A 17,393-nucleotide genomic window follows, 5' to 3' on the forward strand; every position below is an offset into this window, starting at 1 on the left:
GTCCATGCAGAAAGGCTCCCAGGAAGGGCAAGGAAGGGTGGGAGGAGGGGCTGCAGGGATAAACAGAAGCTATCAAACACACCACTCATTCTTAGGTAGACAATCTGATTATTCTTCCTCATACATACCAACCTATTTTTTTTTTCTTCTTAGTAGTCAATAACATTTTTACTTCTACATTTATCTTTTTGTTTATGTCTATATAAGCACCCTCAGATTGTCAATTCCATGGCTATGAAGACAGAAACCTTATTTGGCGAGTTCACTGAAGCATTCACAGAATGTAGCATATAACAGATGTTGAATAAATACTTGCTAGTAAATGAGTGAACACACGGATCCATCAGATATGTAGACATGTGTCAATATGTGTGCGACACATATAATAATGCACACATACATCTCAGTTTCAAAGGAACAAACCTCCTCTGCAGAATTAAGAAATGCCAGAACATTTCACAACTAAATCAGTTAAATGAAAACAAAATGCTGCCTAGCATAGAGACTCAAATTCTAACTTCAAAGAGAGCTGATCACTTTCTGAGATGAGAAAACCTTTCCCATTAACCTCCTGTGAAACACGCTGAGCCAGACTAGATAAGCTATCACTGTATTATACAAAATTGCTATCTTCCCCAATACACATTGCAAATTTAAATGAGGTTAAGTGGGAGTATTCTCCTTAAACTCTGTTCTTTAAAAATCCTCAGTAGCTCCCATACCCAACTTTTTAGCTTCAAAAGATGGAAAGTACTAGCAAAACCTGAGTCCCATTCTCTTGAAACTGGGGTTTTACACATCTTCCAAAAGCCTACATTTCTCTGAGATCTTGCAGTAACATTACAAGGAATCCAGACACAACTTCTTTAAATCAAATTTTCCATAAGTTCATATTACATGGTAAGTATATTTTATAGACTGTTACATTTAACATTCAAACACAAACTTCCACATTTCCTTCTCTCCTCCCTCCCCAACACATTCTCACTTTGATGGGAAAGGAGGAAGTCTTTTTCCTTTAGCATTGTACACAGCATAATTCCAAATATTTTCCTTCAGTTCCTCAAATGTGTTATATGCCATGTCTTCTCCAACCACAGGGTCTTTGTACTTGTTCCTTTTTGGTAGGAGATGCAACTCTCTTTTCTCCAGCTAGTTTTGTCTTTAAACAAACAAACAAACAAAAAAACAGAAAGGGAGTAATATTAATAACTAGATTGTAGAATGACTGTAATGCAAACTTGTGCAACCCATAGCCTGCAGACCACATGCAGCCCAGGATGGTTTTGAATGCAGCCCAACACAAATTTGTAAACTTTCTTAAAACTACGAGGTATTTTGCAATTTTTCAGCTCATCAGCAATCGCTAGTGTTAGCATATTTTATGCGTGACCCAAGACAATTCTTCCAGTGTGGCCCAGGGAAGTCAAAAGATTGGACACCCCTGCTGTATGAAATAATCAAGATAATACATGCAAGGCTCATAAAACAGAGCCTGACACATAGTAAGGTCTCAATAAATGCCATCATCATTATCGTCATCAACCACATCATCAATTATTACTTTACTTCCAAATTATCTTTCAGATCTCTAAGCTAATGTTACTTGCTCCAGGAAGTTTTTACATACCCCAAATTGGATTGGATGCCCCGATCATGCCCATTCATATGACTAGTACCTTTTCTTCATAGCACTAATTATAACCCATAATTAAGTATTATTCAAATAAACACAAAAATAATGTATATGTTGTCAACTAAGAGAAAAAATTCCTTGAGGATGTGTGCAGCAAGCATGTTTGTTATTGTCCACCCTTGTGTCTCTAGTTCTAGAATAATGTCTTGCATTTAGTGCTCAAAAAATGTGTTAAATGAATGAACAGACAACCACTCTCCCTTTGTGCCACAGTAATCACTTTTCATAAATTTCACAACCATTTTCATAAATTTCCTTCATCCTCCTTATTTCAAGAGCTCTAAAGGTAGGCATTTCAAGAGGCTGGTGCATCAGGAAGACACATAACCAGAAGTCCCAGCTCCCAGATTCACAGGTGGGCCACAACCCAAATGTGCATAGTTCCAGTTGCAGAGTATCCTGGGCATAGGAAAGAAATGAAAGAAGCTATCTGTTGTGGACTGTATGCTTGTGTCCCCCCAAAATATATATGTTGAAGCCCTAACCTCCACTGTGATGATATCTGGAGGTAGGACCTTTGGGAGTAATTAGATTTACATGAGGTTGTAAGGGGAAGGTTCTTGTGTTGGCATTAGTTCCCTTACAAGAAGAGACCAGAGAGCTTGCTCCCTCTCATTCCACCATGTAGGATGCAGCAAGAAGGCAGCCATCTGCAAGCCATGAAGAGGGCCCTCATTAGAACTTGACCCTGCTGGCACTCTGATCTCTGACTTCCCAGTCTCCAAAACTGTGAGAAATAAATGTCTGTTGTTTAAGCACCCAGTCTAGGGTATTTTATTATAGCAGCCCAAGAAGACTAATGCAGTCTCCTACAGTGGATGGGAGTGGGGGTGGGGGACACTTTGCTGCACTCATGGATACTTCAATCTTACTTATATAGTTTCTTACACAATTGTTAAAGCATAGTTCTGAAAAGGTGTGCAAAGAAAATGCTTTATGTCCACCACATCATTTCCTCTTCCTGGACACACAAGAAGGACCACATTTCCCTTACCTGTACTTGGATGCAGGTCACATGACTGAATCCTGATTAATAGAATGCAGACAGCAGTGCTAGAGAGAGAAAGATTTTATATATATGTCATTCCCATGCCTGATCCAGAAAATACTCCATGTGCAATATTCCAGTCTTCCCCTCCATTACCACCCTGTAGGTACCAGGGCTACTTGTCACCTATTATACTTCAAACAAGTGAGAAATACATTTTTATTTTATTAAGTCCCTGATATTTCATGGATTATTTGTCACTGCTGCATATCCTAGTATTTTCCTGACTAATGCAAAGGGGTAGAGTGGAACAATGGAAAAAGAAAGAGATCAAGGGTTTGAGGCCTGGTTCAACCATCGGCTTGTGATGTGACATTGGAACATCATCTCCTCTGTAGCCCTGAATTTTCTTATTCATACTAATCAAATGTGAATAGATCACCATGAACGGTCTCTGATTTTGCCCATATCTACCTAGCAGCCAGATTCGATGCTTCATTATACCCCTTCCTCCCACACATACACACAGTTCTAAACACAGTGATAAATCACATTGCTTTTCACTGAAGAATTTCTTGAATGATAACAACAGGGATTATAGCTAGAATGACCTTATATGTCATGGTTTGGCTAGGAAAATCTCCATTTATGCCTATTGTCTCAGTGTAATTCATTGTGGTTATTAATAAAAGAGGCCCCTCTTTACCTCTTATATATCCTGGCTTAAACAATAAATTATAGGGTTAAGCTAGTTATATCATACACAATTCTTACCAGATACCTCTCTGCTCATTCTATTGTTCTCCCTTCACCTTGAGGCTTCATCATCCCCAAAAGTCTTCCCTGGAGTCCTTTACTAAGTAAAGTTTACTGGATCATCTGCCTGCAGCCATCTAGCTAGCTGAGAAATTGCTCAGAGAAATACCTAACTCACAACCACATTCCATGGCCTCAAACTGGCCACATGGCCTCACTCTAACTGCAAGGGAGACGGGTTACTGTAGACTTCCTGGTGGCTTTGTGTGCTCACGAACTTAAAACAAATTGGTATATGTAAAGTTTTTGTTTTGTTTTGTTATTATTATTATTATATTTTATTTTCTTGCTATAAAGACATAGGTATAAGTCAAGTTTTAATAAAATGCCTTTGCTTTCTCTGTAGGAAAATGACTATGGGGTAACCTTACAGCACTATTCCCTGGAAGCTAGTCCCTGATAAAGGTGGAATGGCATTGTTAATGAGGAAAATGACATCTGATTGATAAACTGATTCTACACCGGGCAAACTGTGAATGAATATGAATACCTGGAGGGAAGACATAGATTGAGGCTTCCCACAGTGCAAGAACTGGATGCTGTTATAACAGATATTGGTTCCTTTGGAGCTTTGAGTTTTTAAGCTAGGATGGTTCCCATATTTAATCCTGTAGTCTTTACAACAACACCACCTGTGTTGTTGGTGGGAGAAGGAGCCTGGCCCTTGGACTGCCATGAAGACTCACACCAAAAAGATGATATGCTTGATGCTGCCGTCTTGGCCTGCTGTGTTTCCTCTGGAACACTCTTCTAAGTGAAATTGACCACTGTGGTCATGTGACTTTGATTACCTTTCCTTGCTATTCAAAGTACACATCTTGGAGAAGCAGCATCAGCATTCTCCCAGGACTTGTGAGAAACACAGTCAACCTCCTCCCTACAGACCTTCTAAATTATAATCTACAGTTTAACAAGGTCTCCACGTGACTCTTATGTACAGTTAAAGTTTGAGAGGCAGCAGTATGAATGAACCAGGACTGTGGCTAATCAATTAGCCTCCAGTCCCAACACAGCCTAGACAACAATTTCCCTCAATGTTTTAAGTGTATTAACATTTAGGCTTTATTACCATCCCTCAAAAATGTTTACCAAGCTCCATCACATGAAAGAAAGAGAAAAAGACAATAAGAGAAAATCCATGTAGACTAGAACACAGGGCTCCCCTGGTCCCATGAAGTCCAGAAGAGCTGGGCCAGTTTTGCTCAGCCTGGATCCTCCAATAAACATCCACAGGGAAATTTAAAGGCAGGACTTCATGGGAGAAGCTCAAGGCCAAGAGAGTCCTTCCTGCTTTTCCAGCCATGCATGGGTTCCAGCACTCTGAGAGCAGAGGAACTCTCTTCTATAGTGCCGCCAAATTGGCACAGTGAGCCCTTCAGACTGATACTTTATTCTCTCCCAGTTCCCATTCTATCCAGCTGTTCATCAGCTACACTAACATTTTTTGAAGTGAAGAACCGAATGGGCTATGCCGGAAAGCAACTTTTTGGAGAACACAGAAAAGGGCACACAGGGCTGGGTCAACTAATCCGTGAGCTGGCTTCAGAGGGAGAAATTTAATTTTATTTTTATATATTCCACATTCCCTGGAAAGAGGTAGTGAGAAGTCATACATGGTATTTCGATAAGGAAATACTAGATTTTCCTACGAGAAATAGGAAACCACAGGTATTAAAAATGAAAACAACAGTACAACATATATTCCGTATGGTCCCAAGATGTTACTTATGTCTTCTCTATGGGTAAGGATTAGAGTTGTTTCCAGTACCTTCTTTATAAAAAAACACATAATACAATATAATGCATTGTGTTATAAAAATAATACAATCATACATTTTTCATTTGAAATGAAAATATATAAAATGTGAAAACAAAAGAGATAAATACAAGAGGTCTTCAAAAATTTATGAAAAATGCATATTGTGAACAAACTCCATGGAGTTCAAAAATGTTTTGCACCAAAATAAACTCATACTAACTTTTTTTTTTTTTTTTTTTTTTGAGACGGAGTCTTGCTCTGTCACCCAGGCTGGAGTGCAGTGGCCGGATCTCAGCTCACTGCAAGCTCCGCCTCCCGGGTTTACGCCGTTCTCCTGCCTCAGTCTCCCGAGTAGCTGGGACTACAGGCGCCCGCCACCTCGCCCGGCTAGTTTTTTTTTGTATTTTTTAGTAGAGACGGGGTTTCACCGTGTTAGCCGGGATCGTCTCTCGATCTCCTGATCTCGTGATCCGCCCGTCTCGGCCTCCCAAAGTGCTGGGATTACAGGCTTGAGCCACGGCGCCCGGCCTACTAACTTGTTATAACATGTCTGAAACAGATTTAGTTTGAGGCACTAAAAAGGAAATACAGTTTGAAAAGCTCCCATATCAGAATGAAGTAAATTCTGCTAGAATTGAAGCAAGAACAAACATCAAATTTTTGGTGAAGCTTGAGTGGAAGAATGGTGAAATCAATGACGCTTTACAAAAAGTTCATGCGGACAATGTCCCCAAAGAAATCAACAGCTTACAAATGGATAACTCAGAGTGTGGAAGATGGGAGAAAAGTGAAAAGATTATCTTGGGTGATTTGAGAAGAAAGAAGGAAGAGTTGTTCTTGTCTGGAGATGTAGCCCAGTGATTTATTTGGCTAGCTTGGAGTCTCACACTTCAAGTCAACATAAGAAAGGCTCACACCTGGCCAGGTGTGGTGGCTTACATCTGTAATACTAGCACTTTAGGAGGCCAAGGCAGGAGGATTGCTTAAGCCCAGGAGTTCAAGACCAGACTGGGCAACATAGCAAGACCTCCTCTCTACAAAAAATGTATTTTTAATTAGCCAGACATAGTGGCACATGCCTGCAATCCTAGCTACTTAGGGGACTGAGATGGGAGGATGGCTTGAGCCCGGGAGGTCAAGGCTGCAGTGATCATGCCACTGTACTCCAGTTTGGGCAACAGAACAAGGCCCTGCCTCAGAAAAAAAAGAAAAGGAAAAACAAACAGAAAAGGCTCAGATCCTTTCAACAAATGTAAATTAAGTGCCCGCTATGTATTATACAAGGAGATGTTTTCAGGTGTTTTAAACACACAATATCCATCCTTTAACCACTCTAAACGTGAAAATGATTATTATCATGCTACCAGTGAAAACAACTGAGACTTGGGGTGACTAAGTGCCCCCCCTAAAGGCTGCAAGCACCTACCTTATTGCAGGGCTTCATAAATGTTTGGTTTGGAGTAGAAGGCGGAAGGGGAGTTGAAGTCAGATCTGCATTTCCTAGACACTTCTTTGAACTATTCTTCAAATATTCAGTCTTCTATAGCTTCACTGAATACAAATTTCCCAGAGAAATTTGCTCCACTCAAAGTCATTTTCAACACCTTTTGCATCCCCCACATTGACTATCCCCTCTCTGGCCCCTCTGCCCATGGGCATCAAGCAAACACCCACACGTGGGCAATTACTGTCTTCCAATCCTCCCTTTCTTTGCACAGCTGAAAGTTCAATGTTAAGAAGGCAAAGTAATTAAAAGTATAAAAAGAAAAAAAATCACTGAAAAATGAATTGGTGCTCTATGCTGTGGTTCACCTGTTTCTCCTTTGCTTGTCTTTTCACAACTGAATACATGCACCACTGCACAGCTAATGTACCTGTTCAATCTGATATAGCTTACTCAATTGCCCTATCCATGCAAAGATACATTGATTTTTACTTCAAAACCAACACCACCAAGCTTTCTATTTCATAGAAATTGAAAAAAAAGAAAATGTTAGCCCACTTTAAAGAGAAAAGGTCACTTCCTGATTTTGCTAACATCAGAAAACAAAGCTTTAGATCTTTCAGTACCTGCCTCCACCCCCAGCAAAGCCCATAAATCTAGCATAACCAGAGGACAGATGCCTGATTGATTGTACATGTGAAAATTTTCAGTAACTCAGAAATGAGCCATTCTTCTTTTCAAAAAACTTCAGATATTGAACTTCTAAAATGTACTCAGATTCAGATCTCTCTCTTTCTCTCTTTCTTTCTTTCTTGAAATAGCATTTGTTCATCCAAAGTTTATGCACACCGATTATGTTCCAGGAACCATTCCAAGAAGGCACCAGTCCCCAGTCCCCTGAGACATCTATGTGCAACATTTTCTGTCTACTTCTGTTTCAAAAACATGTGTGAGTACATGCACTTAGAGGCAAAAGGCAGGGTGGGGAGAGACAGATATTTGGAGGATGGAAGTCAGCAAGAGGGAACCACAGAAAAAGCCAGGCCTGAGCTGAGATCTCTTTTCTGGGATGGTCCTACGTTTTTGGATTTCTGTAAAATGAAAAAAAGAAAAAACCTTAAAACAAATCGTGTTTTTCCTGATATTTTGTATTTAAAATTACTAGGTAAATGTATAGTTTAAACATTTATTGGGAGCCTGCTAGGCATGAACATGTACAAACCACATGCTGTATTCTCAAGGTGCTACAGTGCATCTGGGGAGAGCCCTACATTGCTGCCTTAGAATACAGGTCATATAATTCCATAGTTGTCACAGCAACTTTCTCTGGAATCAGGCAGACCTGTGCAACAATGCCAACTCCATCGATTAGTAGCAGTAAAAACTTGGAAAACCCATTTTGCAACCCCAAGTCTCAGTTTCTTTATCTGCCAAATAAGAATAATAGCATTAATGGGAATATTGTAAAACTAAGTGAAATGAGCATCATGTGCTTAGCACATGAGATCATAATACGAGCTCCCTAAAGGTAGGCAGTTGTTGTAACCGTAAAATAATAATTAATACTCTCAGCCGGGCGCGGTGGCTCAAGCCTGTAATCCCAGCACTTTGGGAGGCCGAGACGGGCGGATCACGAGATCAGGAGATCGAGAGACGATCCCGGCTAACACGGTGAAACCCCGTCTCTACTAAAAAAAATACAAAAAAACTAGCCGGGCGAGGTGGCGGGCGCCTGTAGTCCCAGCTACTCGGGAGGCTGAGGCAGGAGAATGGCGTAAACCCGGGAGGCGGAGCTTGCAGTGAGCTGAGATCCGGCCACTGCACTCCAGCCTGGGTGACAGAGCAAGACTCCGTCTCAAAAAAAAAATAATAATAATAATAATAATTAATACTCTCATCATTATTGATTGCAGGTAGAAGCATGATATGAAACCCTACAGAGGAAAGAGGGATTTATTTCTTACTAGAAGTAGAGGGAGGAAGCACAGAAAAGAGGCAGTATATGAGCAGTAATTTGTTTTTCCTTTTTTAATGAAAGATGTAAGAAATGGCATTTGATGTCGCAGTGAGGATGCCGCCTGCACAGAAATGGAGTCCGGCATTGGGGTTGGAATAAAGAAGTGTGCCTGGAGTCGAGGGAATGGAATCAGAGGCTGAAAACAAAGCTTAGGGGAAGGCCAGGGAGGCCTTCCAAGGAAACATGACCAGGATTTTGCGGGCACGGGGAAATGTTAAAAGATTTTAAACTGGAAGAGGAAGGGTGAAATGACCTAGAAAGAGTTTGGGGTGGAGTCTTACTCATCAAGCTAGTGTAGAGGTAGAAGAGTTAACCTCAATGAAGTCCCCTAGAGAATGACAGATCAGCTTAAGATTTCCCTACTGTGTACACATAACACCATGAATTGGCTATTACTATAAATTACGTTATGTAATAATTATTTATTTAATTTCTTGTCTTACCCACCTTACTGTAAATTACATGAAAGCAGAGATGTTTGACTTGCTCATTGTTATATGGGCAGCGCCTAGCACATATTAAGCTCTCAAATACCCAGTGGATGTCTCTTCCCACATCCATTATTAATCGATATGGAAGGACTTTCCCCAGCTTTGCAAAGAATGCAGACTCATCTCTCTTCTTTGAAAGACAATGGAGTTATTAAGGACCATGTAACTAAAAGAGTTTTCTAGCCATTCAGCTATACTGGAAGCCCTCAGAAGCCAGAAAAGTGATGTTCTTTTTTATTTTTTCTTTCCTTGAATCTCCTACTTCCCTAGTATTAGTTTATCATTAGTTCTGCATCACTGAAAATCGTAAAATTACATTAAAAAAATTTCAGTATTTCCACTTGGTAAAATCTGCCATTATCCTAATTCATTGCAATGGCATGCTTTAAATTCATAGATTACATTCATCTGGCATTTTGGAATATGTTGTATATCTCAAAGCACTTATATAATCAGCAATGTATCCATTTCTCCTTTTAACCTCATCTGCTTTTTATGACCAAAGAGAGTTATGCAATCCAATGTATCTGCTTCTTTTCCCTGGTTACCCGGAAACTCATAAGTATACAGGTTATGCTTAACTAACAAAACTATTATCAGACAGGATTTCTTAATACATTCACTTTACTCTCTACTTTTATATCTTGACTCCTACCTTTTATCTTGTGTTAATGGTTACAGTATATACCTGTGCATTTATTTTACATTGTCTCAAAACTTTTTTAAGGTTGACAAGAAGATAGATAGATAGATAGATAGATAGATAGATAGATAGATAAAGAGATAGATGATAGATCAATAGATAGATAGATATGGTATGATTTCAACACACACGTATATATATCACCAATACTGGAAGTATATCTATCTAACTCCCAGATGGCTTCTGTCCCACCTTTCTATCAGCTCTGTCTTCTTCAGTAATCTATTTTTGTCATCCACCAACCAGAACACATAGCTTCTCTACAATTAGTGAATTCCAAAAAGAATCTCACATGAAGCATGAGTTAACAATTTAGACATTAGGGAAGATTTTATAGAGGTGTCTTTTTTTTTTATTTGAACAAATTTATGGGCCACATGTGAAATTTTGTTACATGTATATATCACATAGTGACAAAATCAGGGTATTTAGGGTGTCCATCTCCTGAGTAAAGTACATTTTTGTTTAAATATAGTCATACTACTGTGAATTTATTTTTTCTATCCTCTGTATATTCATACCCTTTAACCCACTTCTCTTTGTCTTCCCACTCCCCCAGCACTCATCCTTCGCAGTTTATGTTCTCCACCTTTCTACTCTCTACCTCCATGTGACACAATTTTTTAGCTGCCACTTGTAAATGAGAACACGTGATATTTGTCTTTTTGTGCCTGCTTATTTCACTTAAGATAATGATCTCCAGTTTCATCCATGTTGCTGCAAATGACATGGTTTTATTCTGTGTTTTGGCCAAATAGTATTTCACTGTGCATATATACCACATTTTCTGTATCCATTCATCTGCTTATGAGCAACTTAAGTTGATTCCACATCTTTGCTATTGTGAATAGTGCTGCAGTAAACATATGAGTGCAGGTATCTCTTTGATATACTGATTGTTTTCCTTTGGGTAGAGACCCAGTAGTGGGATTGCTGGATCAAATGGTAGTTCTATTTTCAGCTTTATGAAGACTCTTCGTACTGTTTTTCATGGTGGCTGTACTGGTTTACATTCCCACCAATAGGGAATGAGTTCCCTTTTCTCCGCATGAAAGTGTATTAGGAAATAAATTTCTGTTCTTTTTCCCAAATCTCTTTCGGTTATCCTGGCTTGGGTCTATTTTAATACTCTAAACCAAGGGTCAACAAGCTTTCTCTGTAAAGGTCTAAATAGCAAATATTTCAGACTTCACCAGCTATGAGGTCTGTTGAAACCACTCAGATTTGCTGTTGTAGTGGAATTGAAGCCATAGATGTACACACAGATGGACATGATTACATCTCAATAGAACTTCAATTACAAAAATAGGTGCCTGCCAGATTTGGCCTGTGGTTCAGTTTGCTAGCCCTGTTCCAAATCTTCCTCCCACTGTCCCTGTCCTCACCGGGCCCTCTCAGTGAAGTGTCACTGTGGCTCAACTCCAGCGTCCAATCTCTTCAAGTTAGCCCCAGTAAGACAAAGAGCTCTGAAGTTAAAGGGACAGGACACTCCCACCTCAAAAGGCCATTTAGTTACGTGTGTTATTGCTTGAATACACCCTGGGAGAGTCTGTCCTTGTCTCACATATACCCATAGTTAAAAATATATATATATTTCTACCATGTACAGTGATCACCAAAAGAGAACCTTAAATGAATAAAATTATTAAGTTACTTTTTTTTTTTTTTTTTTTTTTTGAGACGGAGTCTCGCTCTGTCGCCCAGGCTGGAGTGCAGTGGCGCGATCTCGGCTCACTGCAAGCTCCGCCTCCCGGGTTCACGCCATTCTCCTGCTTCAGCCTCCCGAGTAGCTGGGACTACAGGCGCCCACAACCGCGCCCGGCTAATTTTTTGTATTTTTAGTAGAGACGGGGTTTCACCGTGGTCTCGATCTCCTGACCTTGTGATCCGCCCGCCTCGGCCTCCCAAAGTGCTGGGATTACAGGCGTGAGCCACCGCGCCCGGCAAGTTACTTTTAATGGCAAAAACTGCAGTCACTTTTGCACCAACCTAATGATTTTAAATGCAATAAAATATCTCCATTCTACTCCAAATATATCTGCATTCCAGAAAGGTTCTGAAAGTATTTCTAGAGCCTGCAGACATAGTCAAGGTTAGAAAGAGAGTTCAATCAAGGGAGCAGAAAAACCAGTCTGTAAACCAACATGACCCAGCTATATGACGCCAGACAATAACTTTATTATGCCTCAGTTTCCCTACCTGCACAATGGAGGTGGTAGTTTACCTGCCCAAAGGCTAAATTTTGGACCAATGATCTCTTGGAGATTGTTTCCCTAAATCATTGTTTTTCAAATGGTCTCAGGCATCTGCATGCCCTGGAGTGCTTTGTTAAAACAGACTACCAGACCCCAGCCTGAGTTTCTGCATTAGAGTAGGTCTAGAGGGTCTTAAAGTGCCACCAAGTTCCCAGGTGCTATTGCTGCCACTGCTGGTGTGGGCTTACACCTGAGGGCCTCTAGTCTCTACGACAGAGATCTCCCAGTCCCTTATAGAGGAAAGCAATGTTGGAGGAATGGCTACTGCTGGCTTCTCTTTATTTTTCAAAATGGGGTTCCTTCTTGAAGGGATGAGAGGTTAGTTCTATTTTCCCACTGAGTCTTAGGCACTGCAGCCACACCTCAGAAGCAAATTCCAGGCTGAAATGAGGCTGGGGTGATCACTCTCATGGTGCCATTCTCTGGAGAAGGATAGAGACAAGGAGTACAGTTGAGAAGAGAGAGGCAAGAACGCCACCACACAATTTCTTTACATAAGCCATCCTTCCAGAACTTTCTCTTTCCATAAACACGAAGCACAGATTGAAGGTCAACCCTACATATATGCCCAGCAGCAAGAAATGCAAGTTGACATGCAAAGACTTAGAAGACTAGGAAAGTGCAGACGGCCCTCAGGGACTCTCATCTCATGAGCCAGGCAACATTTACATGTGTTTACACACTTGGGTTCCACATGGAAAGAAGTAGAAAATTAGACAATTAGGTTATGTGGCATGAAAATAGAGATGTTCCAGAGAGACCGTGTTGGTGGACTTGAGAGATCTGGGCAAGCATTCCTGGAGACAGTGAGGCAGGTTGGCAAAGGCTAGAAGGGAGAGGAAGAACGGGAGCAGTGGAAAGCCAAGCAAAACGTGAGAGGAAGCCTGGATGCACCTGGAATATTAGCAGAGCTGGCATGAGAATGAGCAGAGGGGGCCGGGCATGGTGGCTCATGTCTGTAATCCCAGCACTTTGGGAGGCTGAGACAGGGGGATCACGAGGTCAGGAGTTCAAGACCAGCCTGGCCAACATAGTGAAACCCCATCTCTACTAAAGATACAAAAAAAAAAAAAAAAGAAAGAATTAGCCAGGTGTGGATGTGTGTGCCTGTAATCCCAGCTACTCAGGAGGCTGAGCCAGGAAAATCACTTGAACCTAGGAGGCAGATGTTACAGTGAGTCAAGATTGCGCCACTGCACTGCAGCCTGGGCGACAGGGCGAGACTCAGTCAAAAGAAAAAAGAAAAGAAAAAGGAGAGAGAGAATGAGCAGAGGGGACTCTTACACCTGTCTCTCTCCCTGCTGGTGTGTACTTCCTTTAGTTGTTCCCATTTCTGTGTCCCAGTTTCCTCCTTTTGTGGACTGAGGGATTCCAGCCAAATTTTCTGAAGTTTCTAAATTTTGTTCACCTTGGAGAGACCCCATGCCAGAAAAGGGCGAATGAGCAGGTGAAGCTTAGCCCTTCTCTCTGTCCCACCTGTGCTTCAGCCAAAGCAACCCTGTTTTCTTATGTTTTTATATTCCTTGTACAGCTTTGCTTCCGAAAGGGTTTAAAACTTACTCAACAAGAAATTCTGCAAAGGCTCCTTCCATCTGCACATCGTATGGCTTGACTAGAAGACAGAAAGAAGCCAGTTAGCACAGGTCATGGATTTCTACGTTGGCCAGGCTAGGATATAGAACAGCTGGAAAGCAGAGAGGGGCTTAGAGCAATGGGGGTGGGAAATAGGGAGCCATTGAAGGTTTGTGAGTAAAGGAGTGCCACAGCAAAAGAAATGAATTGAGCCCACAAACTACTGTACTAGGAACTGATCTGAAAATCTCAACTGCTCAGAAAGTTGAGTAAAAACAAAGGGTGATTTTTCCCCCTTGTCAGCCTTCCCTCCCAGGACATTGTACTGTATGCAAAACGGGTAACTGTAAGACAAACATTTTTTTCCACTGCCCTTCTCAGCCCCAAAGGCCTTCAGGAAGACCTGAACTTCAAGCAAAGCCTTTTTATTTTTCAACACCCACAGCTTCCATTCAACAATCAGAAGTTTTCCGCTTTGATCAAAGGGGCTGAACAAGAGGGCCAAGGGAGCAACTGGTTCTCAGCAGCTCTGGGCAGACCACACAGCCCTTGCTACCCACTCACTGTCCATGCCCACCAGAGGACACAGCCTTCTCCTGAAATCAGCCAGGTACATGCCCCAGAAAACACTGGCTTGCCTCTTTCCCACCTTAATTACAAGACCAAATGAATGTGAACATGCTGTTTTCAAAACTAAACTCAACTTGGGATCACGGGGGTCTCGGTTTCCTTGACTGTAAAATGGGTATATCTCCCCTACTCTATTTAGCCCAGGAAAACAATTTATCTCTTGATGTATCTTTCGTCTCCAGGATCCATGCTTTTACAGACTCACTGGGAAGAAATGTCTAGACCAACTCCTAAAGCCTGACCTAATTTGGGAGATGCTCAGAAGTTTTGGTTCTATGCAAGAACAGCAGTGGTAATAATCTAAGTTCGGCTTTAGACACAGGATATTTCCTTAGGGCATCTGGGATCTCTGCTGGCTCAAAGTGATGCACTGCAGCCAAAAAGTGAGCAGAAAGGAAAGGAGGTGCTACGCAGAATGAGCTTCTTCCAGGGTGATACCAAATGGAGCTATCAAAGACCCCCATCTGGAGGCAGCAGCTATGTGGTGATTAACATTTTAAATGGTGTTTTGAAATGGAGATCATTAGTAACCACAGATGTGACCTAACTCCGTCCCCCAGATAATCTGTCTGTTGTATCTAAATTCCAGACCTGGCCCAGTAGACCACTTGGTATGTTTAACAGGAATTGTCCGACACCATCCCCAAATCTATTTTTATTCATGGAGTACTCTGACATCATCTCGCTTGGTCTTCCTGACGACTGTAATGCAGATAGGGAACAGAGAGAACTATAAAGACTTGGATGAGGGCCCAAGGCTAAGAAGGGAAAGGGCTGAGACCACACTTCAGGTTTTTAGCTTTCAGTTGCAGTGAAGATAGAATGACTTAGCACGAGCTTTCAGCCAGGCAGGCTGCAAAATGCACCCAAGTTCTTTCAGTGGTCAACACTTGAGACTTGGGTTGAGATAGTTTTCATCCTCCCTGAGCCTCAGTTTTCCCATCTGCAAAAAATAAATATTGCCTGCCTCGGAGGGTGGAGGTAGAAGTGGAGTGAAGCCACATGTAACTCCTAACGCTGTGCCTGAGACGGTAGAGGTTCAATTATAGTAGTCATATACACACACAACACATACACACACAACACACAACCCACCACACACAACACATACATACACAACCCACCACACACAACACATACATACACACCACACATGGCATGCATCGCAGATCACAAACGTACACCACACACACACTGCATACATATACCATACAGAACACACAACACATACACATACCCCATACCACAAATACACACACACCACATAGTACACCACGCAGAACACACACAGCCCCCACATTTCCACACCACACCACCTCACTGCCAATTCCTTCCCCTCTTCATGAGTTTTATCGCAGGCCCAGGTTCATCTGCCGGTTTAACAGATCCCAAATCATTCTGCAGGAGTGTTTGTTCAAAAGATCGATGTTTCCAGATTCCTGCTCTCTGACAGTATCTTTGAACCCCAAATTTCATACTGCCATGAGCCAGTCCCCCTTTGGAGAAATGTCTCCATTTGTGCGCCCCTTTTCCCCCAGGTAGCCTGCAGCAGGTCCCTTTTTCAGCAGGAGCCAATATGATCAAACCGAACCCTTTGGAGTTATTCCACTGCAGTCCGAGGGATCCGGCCTCCCTGAGACCCAGCAAGGACTCATTATCTGGGGAGAGCTTCTGAGGCGCAGGCCTCGCTGAAAGAAGGTGCAGATTCTTGAACAGGAAGGCGTTTTGTGGCCGAGTCTAAACTAAACAGAAGTTGCTTTGTGTGTGTGCGCGCACACACACACACACACACACACACACACACAGAGTAGGGGAACCGTCATTTTCCTACGCGCCCTCTGACATCAGCCACCTTCTCTGTAGCTAGTTTCTCTGCACACAACTTAATCCCTGGCAATGAAAAATGAACCTCTCCCCCACCCTTGCTGCCGCCTCTCGACTCACGCCCCCAGAGAAGAGTTTCTCCGCCAGGCAGCAGGTGAAGGTTTTTTTCCAAGTCACATGATTCAGGATTCAGGGGGAGAATCCTTCTTGGAACAGAGATGGGCCCAGGACCGAATCAGATGAAGAGAGATAAGGTGTGATGTGGGGAAGACTATATAAAGAATGGACCCAGGGCTGCAGCAAGCACTCAACGGAATGGCCCCTCCTGGAGACACAGCCACCCATGTGCCGGCGGGCTCCGTGGCCAGCCACCTGGAGACCACCAGCCGCAGCTATTTCTATTTCACCACAGCCACGCTGGCTCTGTGCCTCGTCTTCACGGTGGCCACCATTATGGTGTTGGTAGTTCAGAGGACGGTAAGTGGACTCCTCTTCCTCCCTTTCCTTTTCTTGTTGTTTTCCCTAGAGAAAGAGCCCTGGGAACAAACGATATTCGTTTGTTGGTTAAGAGCAAAAAAAAAAAAATTAAATAAATAAACTCTCTCTCTATATATATATATGTATACTATAGTATATACTGTATAGCACAATATATTTATGTTACATTATATATATGTTATACAGTGTGTGTGTGTATGAGAAAGGGAGAAACGAAAGAGGAACTTAACTCTCTAAAATAATTTGGCTTGTTGAGAGAAATGTTGTTAGACCATCATCATCTTAAAACTTTGCAGACCTGTCTGAGCAAAACTGTGGAGGGAAGCTATTGGCCTTTCAAAGTTAAGATTTAAATCTTAATGAGCCAGGGACCCATATCAAGGAAGGAAGCAATAAAGAAACCTGATAACACATTTGCACAAGTTGCTATCGTGTCTTCAAGGACTTCAGACTGGATTCTGAAGTTCCGTATCCTAAGTCCAAGTGTCCTGGAGGTTTCTGAGGCCTCACCCATTGCCAAGAGTTTTTGGTTTTGCTTTTGTTTTATATAGGTAGCTAAGTTTCAGAGGCCAGGGTCTAGAAGGGAAGGAGGCAAAAGAGAAGACCACGGCTTCTTAGAGCTTTGGACATTTTGGTGTTACAGCCAGCAAGACAAATCGAAAGCTTCTTCTTAAGCCACAACTTTGAAGAAGTTAGGGCG

The 17,393-nt window shown here is 41.9% G+C and overlaps 1 protein-coding gene and 1 long non-coding RNA gene across 3 annotated transcripts in view; one reads left to right on the forward strand and one right to left on the reverse strand.

The window, feature by feature from the left end:
* Nucleotides 1-344: 344 nt before the first annotated feature.
* LOC126938010 (uncharacterized) overlaps nucleotides 345-17,393 on the reverse strand; it is a 47,926-nt gene continuing 30,877 nt past the window's right edge. Inside the window, exons 2-3 of the long non-coding RNA XR_007719928.1 lie at nucleotides 2,691-2,749; nucleotides 345-1,162 (exon numbers count right to left, since the gene is read on the reverse strand). This is a non-coding gene — a long non-coding RNA (uncharacterized LOC126938010). The remainder of the gene's footprint in view (nucleotides 1,163-2,690; nucleotides 2,750-17,393) is intronic.
* TNFSF8 (TNF superfamily member 8) overlaps nucleotides 16,116-17,393 on the forward strand; it is a 39,851-nt gene continuing 38,573 nt past the window's right edge. For both annotated transcript variants that reach the window (XM_050762040.1, XM_050762038.1), the window contains exon 1: nucleotides 16,116-16,672. In XM_050762040.1, coding sequence (XP_050617997.1) covers nucleotides 16,478-16,672 — 195 coding nt within the window. In that variant the 5' untranslated portion in view covers nucleotides 16,116-16,477. The remainder of the gene's footprint in view (nucleotides 16,673-17,393) is intronic.

The sequence above is a fragment of the Macaca thibetana genome, chromosome 15 (assembly GCF_024542745.1).
Source record: "Macaca thibetana thibetana isolate TM-01 chromosome 15, ASM2454274v1, whole genome shotgun sequence".
NCBI classification, from domain to species: domain Eukaryota; kingdom Metazoa; phylum Chordata; class Mammalia; order Primates; family Cercopithecidae; genus Macaca; species Macaca thibetana.